The sequence below is a fragment of the Larimichthys crocea genome, unplaced genomic scaffold (genome assembly GCF_000972845.2).
Source record: "Larimichthys crocea isolate SSNF unplaced genomic scaffold, L_crocea_2.0 scaffold97, whole genome shotgun sequence".
In the NCBI taxonomy this organism is placed as follows: domain Eukaryota; kingdom Metazoa; phylum Chordata; class Actinopteri; family Sciaenidae; genus Larimichthys; species Larimichthys crocea.
The window spans coordinates 518,605-542,133 of NW_020861315.1; the positions used below are offsets into that span (position 1 = coordinate 518,605).

At 41.0% G+C, this 23,529-nt stretch overlaps 1 protein-coding gene across 2 annotated transcripts; it reads right to left on the reverse strand.

Moving 5' to 3' along the window:
• Positions 1-1,928: 1,928 nt before the first annotated feature.
• On the reverse strand, positions 1,929-23,298 carry LOC104940223 (fibulin-2). 2 transcript variants are annotated; one of them, XM_010756770.3, is made up of 17 exons: positions 23,148-23,298; positions 19,817-21,264; positions 13,902-14,016; positions 13,411-13,540; positions 11,966-12,155; positions 11,129-11,347; positions 10,301-10,411; positions 9,628-9,729; positions 8,689-8,820; positions 6,322-6,459; positions 5,400-5,540; positions 4,997-5,125; positions 4,267-4,392; positions 3,748-3,864; positions 3,537-3,665; positions 3,227-3,350; positions 1,930-3,031 (listed from the first exon to the last, which is right to left on the reverse strand). In XM_010756770.3, exons 2-17 carry the CDS (start codon positions 21,168-21,170, stop codon positions 2,674-2,676), a joined length of 3,615 nt encoding a protein of 1,204 aa, XP_010755072.3. In that variant the 5' UTR covers positions 21,171-21,264; positions 23,148-23,298; the 3' UTR covers positions 1,930-2,673. The 2 variants fall into 2 exon arrangements, with proteins under 2 accessions (XP_027133090.1, XP_010755072.3); XM_027277289.1 differs by lacking the exons at positions 4,997-5,125; positions 5,400-5,540; positions 6,322-6,459; positions 8,689-8,820 and having other exon boundaries at positions 1,929-3,031.
• Positions 23,299-23,529: the final 231 nt, after the last annotated feature.

The window sequence follows — 23,529 nt, forward strand, 5'->3', positions numbered from 1 at the left end:
TTGTGCTATTATTATAATTATATATATATAAAAAATACATTCATTTATTGCCTGGCTATCCTCTGTTGCTCTCCATCAGCATATCAATCCTCTAAACATCTTGAGCACTAGTAGATGTGGCCACAGAGCAGTTTGGATCTGACAAAATGGATTAACTTCACCCAGCACCAACATGTTCTCATTTAGTCTTGGAGTTATTTTTTTTATATTACTGCTAGGTTATGTAACCTAAATATGGTTATTCTTACTCGCATATTGTGTGACATTCAAAATTGTTGAGTATAGACATATTATTTAGAATCAGTAACAAATACAGAAAAACACTCTTCTGCAGTTAAAAAGCATGTGAGTTGTGTGCCTTGAGAGTTGAGGGCATTTCATTATTTACCACTGACAGAACAGAAAGCATTTTCTATTCATTTTCCTAACCCAGATTTTCCTAAACTATTCCTCAGATCGCCTGCAAGCCAAAGAGAAATGAATGTAACGCAAAAAATCTGCAGCATCATATCATTAAAGGCCTATGAGCAATGTACCTTACTCAAGCGTCGTCTAATAGGAGTTATTAGTAGATATTTTGCACACTAGTCACAAAACATATTTGGGATAACACAGAGGCTCCACAGTTGGCCTAATGATCTTTGGTACAGTGACTTTATGGCACCAGATCTGTCTCTTCTGTACATATCCAGTCCTATAACCCTCTTACAATCCCTCTTCCTTTGTCCAGGAGATTTCAAAACTTCCTGTCAGTGTCCCTAAACCCATAATAGATGCATGTATCTTCCCCTGTCTGATATGCGTGATTCACTGTCCCTGAAACACAGCACCACCTAATCTTGAAGAGAAGATAAAGCTAATTAGGGGAAAGAGACATCAATCACAGCTCGAGGGCTCGTTATGTACATACAGTACCAAGAGTGGCATCTCAGTCACTGGGTGTGTTTGAAAGCTTGACTCAGTCACACACATAGCTATTATTATGAGTTATGTCAAGAGGAACGTCTTTGACCTGAAGAACGAGAGAGCTGTATTAAATGTTTCCCCCGATTCTGTTGGGACTAACTAGAAAGAGTAAGGGACTAAAATTAGTGCAGAAATCAGTCTCTTTTGTTGAACTGACCTTTGGCAGTATAACTCATCTCAGAGACCAGAAAACTGGCAAACAGCTCTGTTTGGATGTGCAACATACATTAATACAGCTGTCACAGAGACACACACACCCTTTCCGATGATTACAGCAGGTCCAGGGGGTTCACTGAACTCTGAGAAAGGGCAGACAATCACCTTGTAGCTTAAAATATGGCTTATTTAAAGGAAAATTATCTTAACTTCTTTGTTTATAGCAACTTTATACTTCAACTGGTTAAATTTAATGAGACTTCAGTGCACCTTCTTCTGTTTAAAGGCTGTTGTTGTATAAGAGTAGTGTTGGGGTGGAAAAAAAGCCAAAATTTTAGGGTGTAGGACTGCATTGATCCTGTAGGTGGAGGTGTAACACTTTCTATGTTACATACAGTAGATGGACGTATAAGACCTTACACATAAATATATAAGAAGACTATAATAATTTAATTTCAGAAATTACACACTATATGATCATTGCTTTTATTAGCCAGTCATTAATGTGCGTCAAACAGGCTTGTGTTGATGGATGACGCTCACGCTGAGCTAACTACTTAGGTGTGAACAGGTATGTAAATAGGCATGGATATTTACTGTGTGACATGCCCTGACAAGAATGGATTATATAGTTTAACAACTCACTGTCAAATAATGATCACAATATACTGTGCATAGGCGAGAAGTGGTGCATAATCAAACATGTATGACAAGTGATAATTACTGTGTAATTATTATAAAACGAACACACAGATAATATTCCTCATAATAAATAAAATGATGTCAAACCACACTGGTGTTTTTTTGTTTTTTAATATATTTTACTAAAATACTTTGCAGTTTGTGAATCTAGCATAAAAAATATGATACATCCATCCATGTTGTGCCTGATACAAAAATACACAATATAGAGTAATATAAAATTTTATAATATAAAATACTTCAAAGACGAAAAACAAAAACAGCAGCACAGGTTCCAAGAAAAGAAGGAAACATAGTTGATTAGGCAGTGTAGTGGTGACTCTTACAAAACAGTTTCAGCCTTTACCACAGTGTTATCAAATGACACGTTATCATCAGAAAACAGAAAACTGGGAAAAAGTACAGGGAAAAAAGAAGTGGACAGAGTTTACTCACATCTGGTTAGGATAATCAAACCAATGGCTAACTGTTTCATTCTGCTGGTATAATAAATATTTAGTATTTCTCCAAATGTAATATTGTGAATTGAAAATATGGAATGTGTTCTTTGTGGGTTTATGAGCCCTGGAAAATTAACAACATGTACTGTGTATTAGCAATTTAAGTGAGAAATAAAAGATAATTTGACATTACAAGATTTTCATGCAAATGCAGTGTTTCTCTCCTACAGCACTACTACTCTTACAGCAATGTTTTAATATGAACTTCAACTGGACACAAGCAAGATTAACTACTCAAACCAATCATGACAGACAGTGGTATATTTTATGACATTGTGTTAAATAGTGATATGAAAAGTCCTCAGGAACTGAATTAAGGTCCATAGTGGCCATAGCACATCTCTAACAGTTAGAGTGAGTTGGCTGTGATGAAGACGTAGATCTTGGCGTGGAAAGTGGTAAACGTCCCCTGTCTCCAAAGCTTCATCTCCACGTTAATTAAGAAATCTTTTGGACCCTCGACCTGTCGATGCAAGTACACAGCACCTGTGTAGGCGTTTAGCTTCCGGGTGCTGAAGTAGTTTTCCTCATTTCCCTGCGTGATGCTGACGATAACGTTGTCTCCAGAGTAGGCAGGGGAGGGTCCGATGCGAAAGATCTGAGCAGGGATGACAATGTTGGACTGGAAGCTGAGGTAGTAGTAGGTGATTCTCAGAGGAGAGTTTTGACACTCCAGGTAGTTGGGACAGCTGATTCGCTCACAGCGTCTACAGGGGACACAGGGAAGGCGAGGTAAGGTAAGACAATTTTTTTTGTATAGCACTTTTCCAAAGCAAGGCAATTCAAGGTTCTCTACATGAGACATAAAAACATTTATTTTCTTTTAGGGAGAAAAAGTAACTCAAAAACAGAACAAAACAAAAAAATATGGGTATGGGTTTTAAACTAATTTCATCACTTACGTGTCGGAAACTTTGCGGTAGTTTGGTGGACAGTCAAGGGAAAGGCAGCGGTACCCTCCTTGGATGTTGTAGCAGGTCTCAGCTAGAGAGCAGTTATGAGCCCCTGTGGCGCACTCATCAATATCTAAAACACACAGTTAATGCACAAGAACTGCTTTACTGTCTGGAGATGAGGAAATGTGTTGATTGAGGAAAAGCCAAGATTTTTAGTCCAATAAAGTTTTATAGCCTGTGTAATTACTGAGCCCCTGTAAAAGTACCAGTATGTGCATGCATTTTGTTGGTTTGGCATTTTAGACGAGGGATTCACCTCTGCAAGAGCGTCCATTTGGAGACATGGTGTATCCATATTCAGGACAGGCACACTGGTAACTGCCAGGAACGTTCACACACTTATAGGTACACAGATGGCCGATGCTCTGGGAACACTCGTCAATGTCTGGGAGACAAGGAGCAAGTGAATCATGTGAAATAAATCTGGCCAAATATAAATCTGTGATGTTTAATAGAGTGTGCCCCACCTTCGCAGGTGTGCCCATCCTCCCTGAGGTAGTAGCCCTGTCTGCAGTAGCACTGGTAGGAACCATAGATATTGGCACACTCCTGACTGCATGGGCTGGCCAAGCACTCATTCACATCTGGAGATTAGAGGTTAGAGCTCATTACTGTCACAATTGACTTGATCAAAGGATTTTCCATATTTTTATTCCAACATATAAGCAAGATGTTGTTATTAAGTCAATTATGTTTTTACTGGTTTGTGCTTGAACGGATGGTATGATGTACAGTATAATAAATTAATCATTTTACTTGCCATCCCTCTTTAACAATATACTGTTCAGTGGCCAGCTTTAATATCAACATGTCAAGGAATCTGTACTGTTCACACACACATACAAGTCTGGAACATCAACACACACATTTTCATGCATATTTTCACGTGCAAATTCACAAAAACATACAAGCGCCTGCACCAACTCGTACACATGGATGCACACACTCTCTCACACCCATGCAGGCAGACATTAATGCACACATACCTTCACAATTCTTGCCATCGCCGGATAAACGGAAGCCAGAGGTACACAAGCATTCATAGGAGCCTGGGGTGTTCTCACAGGTCTGGGCACACAGGCGGCCTGGGTAGCGCCAGCACTCATTTACATCTGAGAGGAAGAAGCAGTGCCATCATATCTCTGTAAGTGTGTATTGCATTTACGTGTTAGCACCCATGTGTGCAAGTGCACACGTGCAACCAAGCATGGAGCAGGGTTCGCTGCCCTGCACGATCGCGTACATGTGCATGCCTGTGCGTGCTTGTGTGCATGTCAACGTGAGTGTGAGGTGAGGGGACCAGCTGCCTGCTGATAGTCTAAACACTTGAGCGGAGTCCATTATCATGAGAGTCACAACATAGTGAATCACAAACAGAGGGAGAAGCAACAGCAACAGCAAGGGTAGAACAGAGTCCTCTGCAGCAGGAGACGTGATTGGCCTGGTGGCTACTGCAGGAGCCAGCAGCAGAGCAGGGGAAACAGAAGCAGCAGCTCTCCCACCGCAGAATAATAAACAGGAGAAGCAGAGTGGGCAGACAAAGAAGAAGGGTGGCTGTACAGTAGTGCGAAACAGTGAAAAGACGAAAGGAAGGAAAGAGAGAGCAGGAAACTGAGAGATGAGAGGGTAAAGGCAAAATGTATGAAGCTTTGTGTCCTCCTAAAACTTAGCATATGTACTCCTTCTGCATGATGATGTATACGATATCCACCATACCTACACACATCCTCCTGAATGAGTCATATTGATAGCCTGTCTGGCATTCACAACGATAGGATCCAGGCAGATTGTGGCACAGCTGGCCCTCTCCACATCGATGTAGACCGCTCTGACATTCATCCACATCTAGAAGATGAAGATGACACATGAATGTTACAGAGATGGGAAAAAAATCAATAAAACGACAACCATAACCATCAACTGCCACGAAAATCATGACTGAATGTGACTTTGTATTAGTTATGTGACCATCTCTTTAGTGTGTGATGATATATTACTCATTCTTTGTTGCATTGGAAAAACAAACACAAATAATGGCACCGTTCATAACTTTTATTCTATTGATAGTCGTCTTACGTCTGTATATCAGATCAACAGATTACATATTTTTCAATCATACCGATACATCTGGATCCATCAGGACTGGTGTGATAGCCATGGCTACATATTAACTTCCTCTGGCATGTGTACGATCCCACTGTGTTGATGCAGTTAAATCCCAGGCTACAAGGCTGGGTCAAAGCACCACACTCATCAATGTCTGTTACACACAGAGAGAGAGAGAGACACATCAAGATGAAGAAAGACAAAGGAAGAAGGAAGACCCAAAGGCACAAATGCAGGGCATAAAAGACCAGAGGGCAGCTCTTTAGCCACACTGTGAAATCAAAGCAAACACACATCACACAGTTGCATTCCCTTGGATAACTTTGTTGTATGTGTGCGTCTGACATTTTCTCAATTTTTTCATTTCTTAGAGCATTTCTTTTACACTTCTTTTACAGGGGCGTCGGCTGCCTCGACATGCCCCAGTTCCTGCCCCTGGGGGCTAATTCCATAACATCAGCTTGTACTGGAGGAGGACAGAGGATTGGCTTTTATCCACCCCTCTGCAGCCCCTAACAGCAACCTCTCTGATCTCCTGTCTGTGTGGCATTTAACCCCTCTGTCACTGCAGCCGTGCTGATTCATCTGTGTGGCGTACAACCGTGCATGTACATAGACTATGATTCACTTGCGGGGAAACTTTGTGCTTGGAAACAAGATTGGGAATCTTTAAAAACAAAAACAATACTGACTTTTATATAAAACAAGGCTGTAAACCCTGTGTTTTTGTGTTTAACCCTCATACAGTGACACATATTTATACTGAATGACAAGTTTACTACCTCAAACAAAACTTTATCAGTTCATTTCCACTAATAGACAGAAACAAATATTTGTGTAATGAAATGAAAACCTCAATTTTGCCATCAAGCTCTTACACGATACGAGAACCAATCTCACTGTAATTATATCATCATCTCAGTAAGATCTATTACCTATACAGTTGCCCTGTGCATCCTGGCTGTAGCCCACAGGACATCGAGGTTTAGGGTTGCACCTGAATGAGCCGTTGGTATTCACACACTCGAAGCCGACTCCACAGTTATGGGTCTGCTGCACACACTCATTGATATCTGAAGAAGATGAATACATGAGCTAATGAGTACTGAAGAAATGATTAATTGCAAATAAAGTACAAATCAAACATTATTAGTTTCAGTCTGATAATCCACTACGTGTGTCAACAGTGCGCGCAACTAGATTTACATGTAGTGCCACATATTACCACTGGATGGCACTGTGGTTAAATGGCAGACTGTACAGGAACTCACACTTAATGCAGTTCATCTATCAGGCTTTCTCAGTTAATACCGTACTCAATAGGTTAAAGAAGAGTTAAAGAATTGGATTCCAACTTGGGAATCTTATCTAAAGTGATCACTCATTACAACCAGAAGGGTCTGCATTATTTCAACAGGATGAATGCATGTAATGAGTCAAACCATCAATAGTCTCGTGCAGTGTGTGAATGAACATTGCAGCATATTTCCCCCAGAGTCCTCTAACACCTGTCTACTAAGGGATTTACCTACTGCCAATCAGCCTTTTCACATCTGTTGTCATAGTATGAACTAAAGCTGGAGGGAATCTCAAATGAGCACGAAATGCATCGCATGCGCACGCGCGCGTGTGCGTATGTGTGCATAATGCATGAGTGTTTTGTCTCTTCAAGAAAGCTTGCAGGATTTCAGCACTGTAATTGCTGTATAGAGGCCTAAACTAGCTCTGGCAGGCAGCCCTGCTGATATAGGGTAGGTCTCTAAACAGCAGATAGTGATTGAGCATCTTGCTCCTGACACAAGCCTGGCAGAGCAGGCAAGGGCTGATTCAGCCTGACACCGACAGACACACAGAGAGAAAGGCCAGGAAGCAGGATAAATGTGTGAGGGATTGGCAGTGACCTCCCACTGAATGCAACGGACTAAAAGAACTTGCAAAGGTCAAAGAGTCCACTTGCTGTATGTGAGAATTTAAACCCCTTGGCCCCTGTTTTCACTCACTTTATTTACATGCTTGGTCACCACATGCATTAGCAGGACATGCAATATACTATGGGTGTGCAAGACCACCTTTCCTAAACAGAAAACCTTTATGAATTTATTTATGTTGCCCTTGGGATGAACTGGACCTGCAGAACTAATGACATTCCCAACAGGCTCAGTTGTACTTTGTATTTACTAATTAGCAAACCTCAGCATGCTAACTAAAGACATTATACCTGCAGGTTGGCATTGTGATTGGGAGCATGCTGCCATGTTAGCATTTATCTTAAAGCACTGATTTGTCTAAGTAGAGCCTCACAGGGATGCTATCATTGTGTTTTTCGTATGAGAATAAAATCTGGATGTATAGAGCAGGATGTCAAGTTGCCTTAGTACCATAGCTAATATGTGTATAATATCTAGCTATTTTGGTTTGAGTGAGCCATGGCAAAGAAAAGAAAGGGTGTGATTTTTTTGTATGTGTTAAAGTACGGGTGTGAAATATTAAAGATTGCTGAAAACAGAAAGGAAGAATACTGATGATTGATTACACAATCTCAGTTGGTCTTAACTGAGTCAGAGAAGGGAGAGTTATAATTCAGTCCCTCCCTGTGTCTCTCTGAGAGCATGCCAAAAGAGTGTATATTATAGTCTCTCAGTACAGGTCATTAATAGGGAAACGGTAGCGTTTTTTTTACTCTAAATGTTTGCTAACAGCATGAAGTCACAGCTGTTACTTACCGTTAAACATACTTTCCTGCTAAATGCTCATGTTGCCTGATTTAAGTTCACAAGTAGCTGCAAATTAGCTGTGTCTCTTTATGTGAGCCCACAGAAACCTATCCGCAGCATCAAACAGCACCTACAGCACATCTAAAACTCAACTTAGGGGTCCTTCTTCCCGAACACTCCGCTTTATGAGTGAGACCTCTGCACAGGCTCAATTTATGGTGCGTGGAAATAATGAGACACGTTGGGAGGTTTGCATCTCAAAGTTGGGCGCCACCCACAAAAGACAAGCCAGGCAGCTCATAATACTGAGAGTTAACACCAAGGGATGGAAATAGCTCTCTGCGGAAATTCTTCTTACTATTCACTCTTTTCTATGTGTTCACATGTGAAATTACCTGATCACTGGATGTGAAAAAAATCTCATTTTTAATACGTACTCTCAAGGGTTGGAAAAGTAATTGTGTTTGCCTGAACAATGTGCTTTCCCTACATTGTGAGCATGTAGTAAAACAAATGCTCTCCTGCTGGTATTCACAACATACTGTGGGGTGGAAGTGAATGCTGTGATGCTGATAAGGTGTGGTGTACCTTCACAAATGTCGTTGTTGATCTGGTGACCCGGGGGACAGGTGATCAGTCTCTGACAGTCATAACTCCCTGCAGTATTCACGCAGCGCTCGTTAAACTGGCAGGCACGTGCGGACAAACACTCATTTACATCTGGAATTTAAAAAAAAGAAAGAATATAAGACAAATGTGTCAGTGTGAAGTAGAGAGAGGTTAAATAATGCTCTATAGAAGACTTTGGATGAATTGTTTCAGATAAAGCAGACAAGGAGATATAGAAAGAGAAATATAGAAATACCAGAAGCAGATTAAGGAGACAGGTCAGACCCTTTCCTCTGGGGAGAGAGATTACAGGCAAGGCCACTGGGTATAACATCCACACAATGAGAAATTTCTCACAATACTGAGCTGCTCTCTGTGTCACTGCCACAGTTTGCTGCTGTCAAACAGGAGACACACGAGTGGTTACGGCTTAACTTAAAGATACTGTATATCCCCAGGGAGACAGCTTAGACATATAGAGCAGTAGCTGATAAGCCTCATGATAAAACACGCAGTCAACCGCCATTCTCAGTGGAAATATGGGGTATGTATGGCACGCAGTTGGCAAGATATATCGTGATAATGCATGGATAGTTGGTATGATACCTCTGGTAGACTCTTGGTTTAGGAACAAGATGAAAGCAACGTCTCCCGTTCATGTATTTGTGTCTGTGTGTTTGTCAGTGTGTTGCTGTATCTCCTCTGAAAACCTAGAGGCACTGATTAGAGAAAAAAAGACAAATCAATGGCAGATTGTCTTGCCAAGAAATTCTCCTCCACTGGAACCAAACTTCTCTGGCTGAAATAGAAACCTGAAATTGCGAGTCATTTTTCACTTGATTGCGCAAAATTTCTACAGCTAGACATGGCGTAATACAAAATGTTTTCATTATTATTACTAAATTTCAGCTGGCTTACCCTCACAGGAGTGTCCATCAGCCATGAGGGAGAATCCTGGGTGACAGGAGCACTGTGGCCTTCCCCCCACTGAGGTGCAGTGTTGCGCACATGGGCCGTTTCCTGAAATGAATTCAGTATATTGAAGTCAAATGAAATATACTGTACCACAGCTCAACACAACAGTATTTAGGGTGAAACAGAGGAGAGCTTTGTCGCTCTGGGTGGGGGAGACAAGAGCGCTATTTACTGTATTGCCGTCTACTCATTTCCTTTTCCAGGTTGATCCCTAACCTGGTCATATTGTATTTCCTACTTTTGGCCCACAGTGTGGGAGACCTCCACCCTGGTGTCATGGAAACCAAACACGAGAAACAAAATGTGACCTTGCACAGATTATAATGTGGAGCATGTGAGAATGAGCGGCTGTCGCCGAAAACAAACTAACCTTTGATACCATCTCTGCTGCTTGTGTTTGACATTTGCAGCACAATTGCGTTTCATGGAAAGGGTAAGTTTGAAATAACAACATGTCAGTCTATAGCACTCTGTGCTGGCTTCTCCTCTAAACACATTCAAATACATGGAGATGCACATTGCAGTCACTGATTAAGTCGTAAGGATGAATGAAAGCGTTCGCTGCAGGCTGTTAGACCGGCAGCTCACTCTCCTCATTAAGCTGCATGTTTCTAACCTTCACAGGGGTTGAGTGGGACGGGGGCATGGGTGGGAGGCGGATGCGGTGAAGTGGGCTCCACTCCTGCTCTGTCACCCTCCATCAGTCTGTTCTCCACATCCACCGTCTCTGCAGAAACATGAAAAAAAATCTCATCACAGGACACTGTAATCAAGAATTCCACCTCTTCTTCTACCGCGGTCATAGTTAGAGGCTTAAAACCTCGTGCAAATCCTGCATTTTCGTCTAACAATATGAGGCTAGTGGCTACAGATGAAAGTTATAATAGCAGTGAAGGTGAGACAGGAAAACACATTGCCTGCAGACAAACATTTGGTTTTATTAGTGAGCCTCATCCCTCACTGTAATTTGCTGAGAGCTCTGGCATTAGTATCCTTGTTGAGACAGGCTTGTGTTGGTGAAATCCAGCGTTGATTAAAGTCTGGTACACTCTCAGAAATGTAAATCCGCATTACTTGAAAACATTTGTAAATCTGAGGAAACCTTCAGTTTGTGCAAAGAACGAGTTGCAGATAGTGAAAAGCTTTTAAAAAACAGCAGAGATGTCAGTCCAGGAAAAGGATGTTACTGTGCGATTAAAATAACTATTATTAGGCAGTATCAGGACTTGCAGACAGGAAGGAAGTCAAAGGGACCAGGAAAATAATACACCGTGAATGTGTTGACAAATTGCAACAAATGGTGTCTTCCTGACAGGAATGGAGCCAGTAAATCATATTTCAAAGCGCAAAAGGCACAGAGAGTCGCCTTCCTGCTGCCAGTACATCACTGGAAATGTCTGCTATAGCACTGTGTAACAAAAAAGATTGGTGGTCTCAACTTTACCTTGCGCACAAGTGAAACCATCCTCTTGCATCACGTATCCAGGGAAGCACTCACACCGGAAGGAGCCTGGCGTGTTGATACATCGGTGGTGGCAGATGTTGCCCTCATATATCAGGCACTCATCCATGTCCTCCACCTCAACAGGACCCTCCACTGCATTTTCCCCATCCCGCTCCTCACCAATGGAGAAGGCCTCTTTAGGGTACAGGCTGTCAGATACTACAGCACATGGAGAGAATAGTTGCTTTTCTCACTGGTAAAAAAAAATATAATAATGCAAGACTAAAAAAGTAAAACATACTTTTATCACTTTCCTTGAAGGAAAACACATTTGAAATATAATAAGTACAGAAAAGACCCAAAAGCCACAATGATAAGGAGGATTAGTTCATTTTTATTGTAATGTTTATTTTTGCAGGGATAAATACACAGCGTCAACCACTGCCTTATACCACATTAGTCAAATCCCAAATAAGTTTGCAACGCCCTTCCTTAGATAGGCTCTTAAAAATACACACACAGCATAACAAGATGTCAAGATGCACAAAATGCATCAATGCAAGTTACAAAGAAAGAAGTATTTGTCTGTATATCTTTTTCTTTATGCTTTGTGTTTGTGTTACCAGAGGATGTATTGCTGTAATCTTAGTACTTAGTACAATGCTTTCTTTTAACAGCTAGTATATATAAAAAAAGGATTGTCTTTCGTTTGAATTTTCACTGGCAGTACACCAGTGTGTATTACATGCCCCGACTTCACTAGATCCCCTCCTTTGGCATGCAGCATGCCTCGCATTAGCATGTTCGAGTATCTGTGTGAATATCTGTTGGCAGTACCTCTTTTAGGTGGTGCAGTTGGGGTGAGAGCCGGCCTCTCTCTGACAGAGTGCCAGTCGTCTCTGCCGTCCTCCCCCTCGCAGCAGGTTAGAAAAACGTGTCTGCAGTGAAAGCCTAGGTACTGGTGGGCTTCGCAGCGATGCCCCTCACTGCGGAACTGCAGTCCGAGTGAGCAGCAGTCACAGCACTCCTGCAGATCACACACACAGTCAGTTTTTACACATTTAGTCATTGGGTCATGCAGCTCATTACAGTAGCTGCTGTACTTTTTACGTTTCGATTTGTGTTTAGCTACATTAGCGGCACAGCTCTAAAGTGCCTGTTAAGAGTTGTACAATTATTAGATGTATTGCCATCAAAAATTATACAGACATCATGATCTGCAGAGGATATTTTTCTCAAGGGCCAATCCTTTGTTTTTCGACCAAATACCTGCAAAATGAATGACATTCCCATTGATTCTCAAATGTGCTTGTTAGTGCTCGTTATACTAACATGCAAACACACTAAACTAAAATGCTGAACAGTCAAAATTACTTGCTGAACATCAGCATGTTAGCAATGTTGGCATGCTGACGTTAGCATTTAGCTCAAAGCACCGCTGTGTTTAAATGGCTTAAGTGGCTTTAGACTCCTAATCTTGCTCAATTGAACTTTGATAGCTACATGCATGAATTTACAGCAACCCTCCCTTCGCCCACAACTTCTCAATGTTTCACTGTAGCTCTCAGCAAGATCACCACTTAAGAGTGCATGGGAGCATAGCGAAACATAATACTGAAGTAATGACCACTGTTGTGCGCTGTGGCTGTAAATAGTGTAATATTACTACATCCACAGGGGTCCATCAGAGAGGTGGTGAAAGGAAATATTTAACAGCTGCACTGCAGCACAGAGGCAGGTGAGTAAGTATCCTTCAACACACAGGTCAGATAGCAAATGGGCTCTAGGAACCTGGACGAACACGATAGAGTTACTCAGTCACGATGACTTGACCCCTCATTAACCTCCATAACAGCCCCCCGTCTACCACAGCTACTGTTTTAACATGTCATCTATCAGCCCATACGTCCACAATTTCAGAGAGGTCAAGCAATTGACATGTGACATTTCCAATTGCTGAGGTCTGCTTTGAAGATAGTACAGCTTTAGGACTGTGGGAATCTTTAGCTGTAATTGGCCCTAAATCATTTTGTCCAAATTATATGGTAAGGTAACTGAGTACCAGGGATTTGGCACGACAGCAATAATGTGAGAGACAAAAGAGATAAGTAATAATAATAGTAAAGAAATAAAGTCGCTCAAACACTGCAGAGAGACTCTTACTGGCTACAGACTGGTACCATCTACATATGTTTTGAATTTTATCAATTGCTAATTCAGACTGTATTAATTAATATGAACTGTGTTGACCTTTGCCGTGGTATCTGATCACAAATACTTGCCTTGTAGTAATCAATCCCACATTTATCGCTGGCATTCTCTTGACACATATTTCCCGCTTTGGCTGCATTAATTCCAGACAAACACCGGCTTTCTCCCAGGGAACCGCGACAGCACTGTTGTTGGGCAGTCCTGGCAAAGAAAAGCACACAGGGGAAAGAAGTGAATAAGTGTTTGGACTGCAACTATGGTTCTACAGCAACAAGCAGGGCTAGCTATTCTTCCCACGAGTGCTGCTACAAAGCTTACTGAAATGTGTTTTCAAGTTTCTATAAATTCAATTAGAAGCAAATGAAATTGAAATCCTAATAATTTACCAGCCAAAGATCAGTGTTTCCAAAGAAAGGTGAACTTAGATGTGACTGATCTTGTGACTTGTCATTACGTTACTTGACTAATTCATCTTTAAATTCAGCGACTTTTCCACAGAAGACTAAAAGACTACAGTCTGCAGTACTAAATGACAGGAATGGGCGTTTAATAATGGCCTTACCAGCAGATGGAGTGCCTATCTTTTGTGGGTGGCTCCATGTTGTTGCAGTGACCATTAACTGAAGCCCATTTCTCCCCTGTCTCACAGCAGGCCTTCACCAGCTCCTTGGCAGACACTATAATGAAACACAAACAGGCAGTTCCAGATTTATCCCACTCAGTGCAGCCAGTATTTCAGATGAAACACATAAAACGATGGTTACAATTCAGCTGGAGGAGGATGGTTAACATCCCCCAGCATAGAATCACATCAGTGAGATGTTGTAAAAATCTGGTTACCGGATATTTGAAGTGGAACTGAATTTCTTCGTGAATCTGGTTTTGTGACTAAAGTAGCTGAGAATAGCAAGAACAATCTGTGTTTTTCTTTTCAGACTCCTTGACTCTGCTCTCACTTTCACTGGCAGGGAGAAGTACGAAACCCAAGACTCTAAAATTACAGGACTAAAATTGTCCTTTTTTAGTTACATCCTGGCTAATCAGAGCTGGAGCAGAGTGAAAAAGTAACACATTAGCACTTCATTTTAAACTGGGTCAGGCAACAGACAGGAAAATGTATGTGTTCCTTCAATAACAGGGCAGTGCATTCCAGCTTTGATTTGTGGCTCCTTCGCAACTGTAGAAGAAAGAACTAATGACACTCATGCCTTAACAGTCAGTTACACCATACAAGACCACATATTTGTCTGATTGTGACATGAAACCCGCCCATATTTTTTTAATTTTTTTTTTTTAATTGAGAGTTTTAACTTCAATTTGAACTATCAAATAAGCTAATGTGTGTTTACAGACATACACATTAGAAAGGCTAAAATCCATATTAAAGAAACATTTCACTGTTATTTCACCATAATGTCGCATCAGCGTCATCTACTAGTCTAGTCTAATTCATCCTGTGGGGAACATGAATATGTGAAAGAAATGTTTTTATTTGATATTTGGCAAGATATTTCACTAAAAAATAAAAAAGTGACCCTCACAGCGATGCTGAAGAAAATATCAGGGGACCAGCAGCAATCAGGAGGATCTATCCTATGGTGACCATAAATTTCTATTCCAAATTTCAAGACAATCCATGTACATGTAAGTGCGTATGTTAATTTGTGTATGTTTGTATTCAGAATATTTCTGTTTCTGTTGTGTTGTTGATTTACTGTCGATTATTTCTTTCGGTAAATTATTTTTCTTTGTCTATATTTCTTTCCTTCCCTTTTTTTGCATCAGCCCGACAGCCCAACATTGTCATTCCTAGAGCCACAGTGCCCACGTGGCTAAAAAAATGATATTAAGAACCTTCTAAAAAGCCTAATTGGTCTCTCATAGCATGCTCTGTTAAATGAAGGGGAGGTCATGCAAAGCAAAGATGCGAAAATCATATTTAATTCAAAATAGATAAGGCTCAGCTACAGAGGGCCAAGGTTATTCCAGCATTTTAACTTTCACATCTACTTTATTTTTTGTTAAAATACCTCTCCTTGACTTACCTATACATAATGAGACCGAGGCAATTACTCAGAATAAAGTAAGCGACTGCTGCAGCGTGCATAATTTAAAGGTTTAGAAATGAGAAACTTTGAAAGGCACATTGACTCTTTGATGCATAACTACAGTATCTGTGCCAGTCACGCAGTTAAGCAATCTCTTTGAACCTGAGTGAATGTATATTAAAAGACAGAGAGCATAATTATTCATCCTGCTCCTTTTGCCTCCCATTCATTTTCTCCAGGTGGAGTCACTTTGCCTGCCATGAACAATATACAAATTTGCTCCATGTGTCCATCCAGAATGTGGGATGTATACAGAGTTAAAATACATACAGTTCATGACAGTGTATGAAATGACTTTGGAGGGAGCAAAATAGCTACCGGGGATGAAAACAATGATAAACGATTTAACCAGGTCTCTTCCTGTCTCTTTGACAGACCTTCTAATTAAACGTGGTTTGCAACTTGTTCCACTGAGCTGTGCAATAATTTGATAAGTTGATTTATTGTGTTTGCACAATGGAGATATAAAATATACTTTAAAGGTGGCTGAGGAGCATCTCTCTTTTCCAGGCCTGTCATTATATTTGGCCATTAAACTAGCATTAGCACCAGATGCTTTACTCTTGTCCAAATCTAAAACCGGTGACATCACACCCTCTGAAAATATGGAGCTAGAATAACAACCAAAAAGGGCAACTCTCAACATGTCTAGAGGTGTCATAAAGCAGTGCTCCGCCACTAATCAAGGTTCATGTGTCTTTACTTTTGTGTACTTGGCAGTGATTTACAATACAGGTGGGCTGGAGAGAACAGGACCAACAATGTGAATAACAGCACATGCCAAGTGTCCTTGAAACACAAACTCATGTGGTTGAACATGTCAGATGATTGATGCAGAAAGCTTAAAAGCATGTCGGTGTTTGTGTGTGCGCAGGCCTGTGTGATGCCTGGGAGGGAGTGACACAATGTTCTTCACACCTTTAACATGTGTACATGCAGTTATACAGTGTCTTTTCAAACACATAATCGCTGTCCAAGAACAGCTGGCTGTGACATAACAGGGCGGGCTCTCCTGCTGTCACCATGACTTCATTTCCAAAACGGCCAATTCAGGTTTCAATTATTGGCAACTAATCTCCCTGAGATTGGGAGCCAACAATCATGTGATCCATCTTTTTGTAGTCTTAATCGGGGTTAAAGTTAGCTGATCCAAGCCCAGAGGGCTTGCCGTAGCTTTGATGGTTTCACAACTTCCAATCCAATTACACCTCCTTGTGGTTAAATATCTTGAATGAAACACTAAAATACACACTGCCAGGACGTGTCCTTAATAGTGCATTGAATTATTGTGACTTATAGTTTGTTTCCTGAATCCACACATGACCTTGACACACCCACGCATGCACGCATGCATGTTTGTTTTTTTATGTTTCTGCTAGGACAGATAAGAGACTAGAGATTGTTTTTGCATATTAAATTGGTTAAGTGTATTCCATTGCATGCCTCTATTGTCCACAGCCTTGTAATCTGAACCTGTTTCCCATTGCCTTATTATGCCTTATATATTCCATGGTTTGTTCACAAGGCAGAACACAGGAAAACAGCTCATTTCTGGCCAGAGGAAATCCATCTAAATCCTGATTCTGGTCCTGACGGATGAAAAAAACACGCCAAGGCCAGCCAACAGCCAATTATTATTACCTAACTTGCAGTCTTCAAGCCAAATTAAAGGTAACTATTTACCGCATTAGAAATCATTATATCAATAAAGCATAAATATAAATGTAAGACTTTATATGAAAGGTTTACCATAGGGAAAACACGAGTGACTGTTTATATTGTAAGTCTGAAAACTGTATCTGTATACAGCTGCACTTTGTCTGTATGTTAACGACAGAAATACAGATTAGTGCAAGAGTCAGATCTGTGTACATCACCAGTCTCCCTTTACTTACACAGTGGTTGTGTTTTATGAGTGGTTTGCTGGATCTGGAGCAGATGGTTTTTTTTATATAAGCATGGGCAACACGTGGTGGATCAGGCGGTTTTTCAGTAGGGACACATTGTGGACGGGACATACGCCAAAATTCCTGGAAGTGACCTGGAAGCCACCCTAGATTGACCAGAGTGAGTTATCTTCTTCACACTGATCTTCACGGCAGTGGTACAGAATGAACTCTCACATGACCAGCTCTGGAATTCACCCTCCCTTTCATCCTAAGGAAAATTATACATCTGCTCAGCTCGCTCCCATATGAAGCATGTTGTGACAGTACTGTTGATAAAAACAAGTACTTCTTCAGCTATTTCACCTCTAATGATATTTACGCTTCAGTTTCGAGCATTCTTCTAGTTTAGTTCAGCGTTATGGTGCTTTGTAAAGTAGGAAGGGAAGTTACTCAGAGGAGAACGTGTGGAGGTGTACTTCAGATGAGGTGATTACTGAGAAGATTGGGAAACCAGCAACCTCACGGGAGACGGGTAATCACACAGGCTCATGAAGGAGTAGTGAGTAGTGTCTGGCAATCAAGCCACAACAGTGGTCTCATTCATCACATGGGTATTATGCCGCTCACAGGTACAACCCCCAAGAAATCCTATACCAGGTCTAGCCCAGCATCTGAGAGCCTAAACAATCCCATCCCCCTTCTCAGCACACACTGTCTGGCTGGATAGAGAGAGAGAGGGCAAATGAGCAGGAGTTATTGACTGAAAGAAAAAAAAACGTTTATTTTGGGCCGCGTTCCACTGCAAAGGCAGACTATTCGGTGAAAAATGATTGTGTTCTTATTATTCATGCTTTCTCTTTTCCTCTCCAAATAACTCTGGCATCCTTTGCTAATGGAATTGATAAGAAGCATTAGTCGAGACCCTTATCGGCTGTGTCCCTTTACTTTAACATGTCAACACTCTAGAAATCTTCTTTTAGTCCAGTGACCATCGACCGTGAACCCTCACGGTGTCATTTCATCCTACAAACTGAGTGGCAAGACCAGTTAGTTTGAGCCTCTTCTCCCAGGAGGGAAAAACCCTACTTTGACTTTGAACTCACACTGGAGCTATAATTCACAATTGAATAGCTGGATTTAATCCTAATGCATTTTTGGTAAGTGTGGAAAACTTTTGAGGGCGTCTGTCAAAGTAAATATCTGTTTTTTTTTTCCCCTCTGAGCAAAGAATTTCTATACTGGATGTTCACACAGTTTCACATATTACCCAGACTAAGAAAATGCCTCAAATAGACAGTTTCTAACCTATAGTCTCCAATTAAATGCTAGTAAGGGTACCTCTGGAGTTCACTCCCACAGAGACACCTCACAGATACATTCGCCATATACTATACATACCTACAGGGGCCAAGTGCTGAAAGGAAAGAAAAGTCCTGACAGGTCTCAACAAACACAGTAGTCCTGTAAAGTAGGTTAACTACACACCTCCGGATTGTGGTTTGCTGGACAAAACACCACCACTAAGAAAGTTCTCAGAATCCTGAACCAATTTCTAAAGCAGTTCAGTCACTAAAGTGGTACTAAGGATGAAATGACACGGGTAATACATTTCACACATTCATAATTTAGTTCACTTACTTCATAGAGAATTTTTAATACAGTGGAACTACCTTGTGCCATGAAGAAAAAGGAAATTATGATATAATTAGGTTTTCCTTGGCAGGAAGTTTATTAAATCATTAACACTTATGGAACTGCTTAAAATCACATAATTCCTTGGAGCTAAAGTAACACAAATTTGGACTGTTATGAAGCATTGTGTGAGATTATGCAACTTCCACTTTGGAATAAGACATGATGTTTTCCAGTGGAGTGTAACTCAACTTCTCAACATCCTTGTAATGACTTCATCATCTGCTTTTTCTTCTTGTGCCTGCAGTGGATTGGCCTATATGCCCGGAAGGAGGCTGATCAGTTTGAGAACATGCTGATAATCACATACAGGCAGAAGGCACATTCCCAGAACTCTCACCGGAGCAAAGTGGGGAGAGAAATTGCTATTTCCACTGCTTTTACAAGATTCATCAAATATATTAGAAGCATAATAATATAAACATAGCATCAGATCTCTGGGGAAATACAGCATTCTCTCAATTTGAATGCATGAAAATGAGTACACACTAAGTATAGTTCTTTCGTCTTCTCTGTAAGGTGGATAAATGCTGTCTAGGGAAAACAGCCTTTCCGTGGACAATTGTTTTTCCTGGACCACTGCCAGCTTGAATAGAGTGATTATAAATTCCTCCTCAAAAGACAGGATGTGAGAGAAGGAAAAGGAAGAATGTCTTCTGAAAAAGTAACAACCTAACATTGTCGGATTGAAGGATGTAGTAATTCATCACATTGTGATGTTTTCTGATGTAAACACCTCAGCAATAAAAGTTGAGATACTGTTGACCATTAGAGGCCAGTTAACTTACCCTCCATGTCTCCGTCCACATCCTGAGCCTGGTAGTTGTAAAGGGTTTGGGATTGCCTTTGAGGCTGCTCTCCATCCTCCCTCATCCTGACTGGAGCTCTGCTGGTGGGACTGAACTGTATTGTGGGATATGAGCTTTGGTCTTCTTTACCGAGTGGCTGCCTGCGCTCCGCCGAAACTTTTTCTTGTTCCTTATGGCCAACAGAACGGGGGCCGGCATGACTACCTGTGTGACTGCCATGACCATGTTTATGATGGTGCCTTGTCCCCTTGTTTGCACGGGAGGTCAATGTTGTGTCTTTTAAAGTGTCTTGTACCACTCTGTTTCTGTCATTGTTATGTCTAATGGTCCTTTCACCTGTTTCCTGTTGTGGCTTTTGGTTCTCTGTGGTCACTCTCTGTGTGGTTGTTAGCGATGTTGATGTTGCACTATGAGTCCCCATAGTGGTTGGATCCATGTTATGTATAACCTCAGCCTCTCCGCTCCTCTCTGGATGAGGGATTTTTTGTGTCTCCCTCGGCTCAGGTCTCCTGTCATCATGGGAGCTTAAGGAAGTGGAGCTTGACTCTGGGTAAGCTGGTGGTACTGTAGTGGATTCCAGTGGTTGGGCCAGATCTTGGATGGTGGAAGATGTCGGCCCTGCTAGTGTATAGTCATAATCCTCTGTGCCAAAACTGGGTGGGTCCTGCTTATACAGTGGTAGAGTGTTTCTCAGCGCCAGCTTGGAAAATCCTTCTACGGGATTCAATGGTCGGCTGTCATGGTGACTGCTCACGTCTCTCAAAGGGTTGTTGTTCTCAGTGGTTGTGACCCACATTGGCTTATTAGGACTACGAAGATCACAACCGGGGATAGGTGAACACATTAACTTTCCACCTTCATTTGGACAGTGGCAAACCCTGCACTGGTCCATTTGAAAGGAGTGTCCAGCTTCGTATTTCTTGTTGCCATGGGTACAGCCAATTCGCCCACACTGAAGACAACCATCTGCAGGTTGTAAAATATCAATGCAGTTGGCTGGAATTTCAGGGCATGGAATAAAATGACAGCTTATCTTCCCTCCTCCCTGGGGACAGGAGCATTCAGTGCTTCCAAAATCCACAAAGTAAGATTCGCCCTCTGGGACTTTCCCTTTCTGGAAGCCTGCTTGGATGCAGTCGTAGTACTGGTAACCCTCACACGTGCAGCCCCTTTGTATACAGGCGGGACAGCAAGCACCTTTCTCTAAAACTGATTCGATGCAGTTCGGCAGAACTGATGGACAGTCCACCCCTGTGCAGTCTTTCTGGCTTAGGCACGTGTCCATGCTCAGGATCATCCAACATAAAAACAGGGTTGCCCTCTGAATGTTCATTTTGCATAAAGAAAGTATAAAAAATGATTCCAAAGAAAGTGTCTCTTCAGGCTAGACTTGGTCCTAGAGGAGAAAGAATTTTGTGCCTTTTAGCCTGTGAAAATAAACAGTGGTTAATGATAAATTTACAGCATAAAAGTAGTCTGGCTTGATAACAATCAGTATGCTGTTATTTTTGGTTTGTTTTCAAAGTTATCATCAAAAACACATGGTTTAATTTAACAACCTGTCTGCTTTAATTTGATTAGTGTAGATTTTTCCATGCCTACTCTTTTGGCACCACAGGAGATGAAAGCTGGGGTTTAGATTTGACTGCACATGAAAATATGACCAACGGTTGACTTAAGGGAAATATGTACAATGATAGCCCAAGAAAAATTGTCAGTTGTTGAAAAAACAACCCTGAAATAACAAAACCTTCCTTCTATGACAATGCTATAGTTTGCCACACTTCCCTGGAATATGGTGGGAATATAAGAAAGAAAACATCATATATTCTACTAATAAATGAATAAGATGTCTTTTGTGTCTGTCAGCACAAAGTCAGAATGTGACTGTCTTGAGCCCATGAGTAAGTGATGTGACTTCAAATCAGACAGCATATTGAAAACCAGGTGTTTTCTATTTTACTTTTCCTGTTTTTCCTTTACTGCTTGCATTTGTGCCAGTCGAAAAAGACTTATGTGACATTTCATGCTGAATAAGTCTGGTTCAAAATTAGAGATTAACTCAAATTTTTTCTGCATGAAATACTTTCATACATTTCCTGCTGGAGTATTTCTAACCAATTTCAGCAGTGTTCTTTCTCAGCTTATTTTGTTATCTCATTTTCCCCAAACATTCCCAAAGCATGTCCTTGGAATAGAGGAGTAGATGTTTGCAGGTTCCCGTTTCTTCAATAGAAACAAGCTGTAGTATACTTGGAGATACAACATATTGTATCAACAAGTACTACAACTTATAACTCTTGATCTTTTAGTAAATAAAAACACGTGTGGGAACCTGGTTATTTCAAGTGCATCTGCCTGACTGATACTGTCAAATCTAATTTCAGCCTCTATCCGGAGCACATGCTGTGACCTTATGTTTGATGAATAAAAAATAAAATCTCAAGGCCTTTAAAAGTATCTGTGGATCATCAAAATAAACACGACATTCATAGCTCTGTCTTCTTACATAAAACAGGCAAAAGCCACAGGACACAACACAAAGTGCACTGCAGCTCTATTTAGAGAATCAATGATGTCTTTGTCTGCTGCGAACAAAATCATTTTAGCAGATCTTGGAGTCTTTAACAGGCACATTGCCCACTGCTGTTGAACTCAGTCCTAAGAGCACCAAAATTCAAACAGTGTGTGTTCGTCTACAACATCCACAGCAAGTGGAAGGGGAATTTTAACACAGAGAGCAAGAAAAACATGACACATCTTGTACCTTTGACAGTGTTGTTTACTGTGAATGAAAAATACTCTGTTGTGTTGTTTATACAGCTATCAGTTCAAACAGTGAATGTGTGTTTTGCCATATCAGTAGCCAAAAAATGACCTTTATCCTCTTGCTCTCTGTGACTGGTGCACGTGCAAACACTGTTTTCCCGCATCTACTAATTGCTCAACGCACGAGGCTGACAACAGGCTGAAATGTCAATCCTTACATATTTCAATGACAGGGAATGAATTAAAACACCAGTCGACTTATTTATCTAAGATTATTTGTCGAACTGGAGACTTCAGAAAAGCAGTTCTGTTTCTCAGTGTGAGCTTCACAGTCGTATAGGCACGAATTAAATTAAGTTAAGTTGTGTTGAACAGTAGATTAACGATAAATCAGCTTTCAAATTCAATAATAATATTATGTAATTCTAAATACTTGTCCCTCTATGCTCACATGATGTCCAGAGGCACGCGTCAAGTGGAAATCATAAAGCTCAAAGTATCAAATCGTGTCTTGATCCATAAAAAGAATTACGCTGCCTACCTTGCGTCTCTGATGTTGCGCTGCTGGTGTGCTCCTAAAAGAAACTTGTGCGTAAAGTTTATGCCCTGACTCCGACTTGGGGAGGCTGAAAGCGCCCTCGCTCCCTTTTTTTCAGTGGAGGGCGGGACAAACTTCCATAGAATGATTGCACCTCTTTTTAAATGGTTTCTGTTCCATTTTCTCTGAATTACAATCAGCTAGAATACTAAAAACGACTTGAGAGAGACGTCATTGGAAGCGATGAGTTGTCAGAGCTTACGAAAAATAAAAAATGATGAGTCCACAGTTAATTATAACAGTCATACCGAAGAAACAACGGTTCCTCATATAATCCTATAAGAATGTTGCAATTTGTGCTTATTGTATTTTATTATGGCTGAAT

Coding starts and splice junctions, on each gene's coding strand:
- LOC104940223 (XM_010756770.3), bottom strand. CDS start 21,170: ATGAACATTCAGAGGGCAACCCTGTTTTTATGTTGGATGATCCTGAGC. Junction 10,412..11,128: donor TGGTTTCACTTGTGCGCAAG/GTAAAGTTGAGA, acceptor ATGTTTCTGCAG/AGACGGTGGATGTGGAGAAC. Junction 3,865..4,266: donor CGATGGCAAGAATTGTGAAG/GTATGTGTGCAT, acceptor TCTAATCTCCAG/ATGTGAATGAGTGCTTGGCC.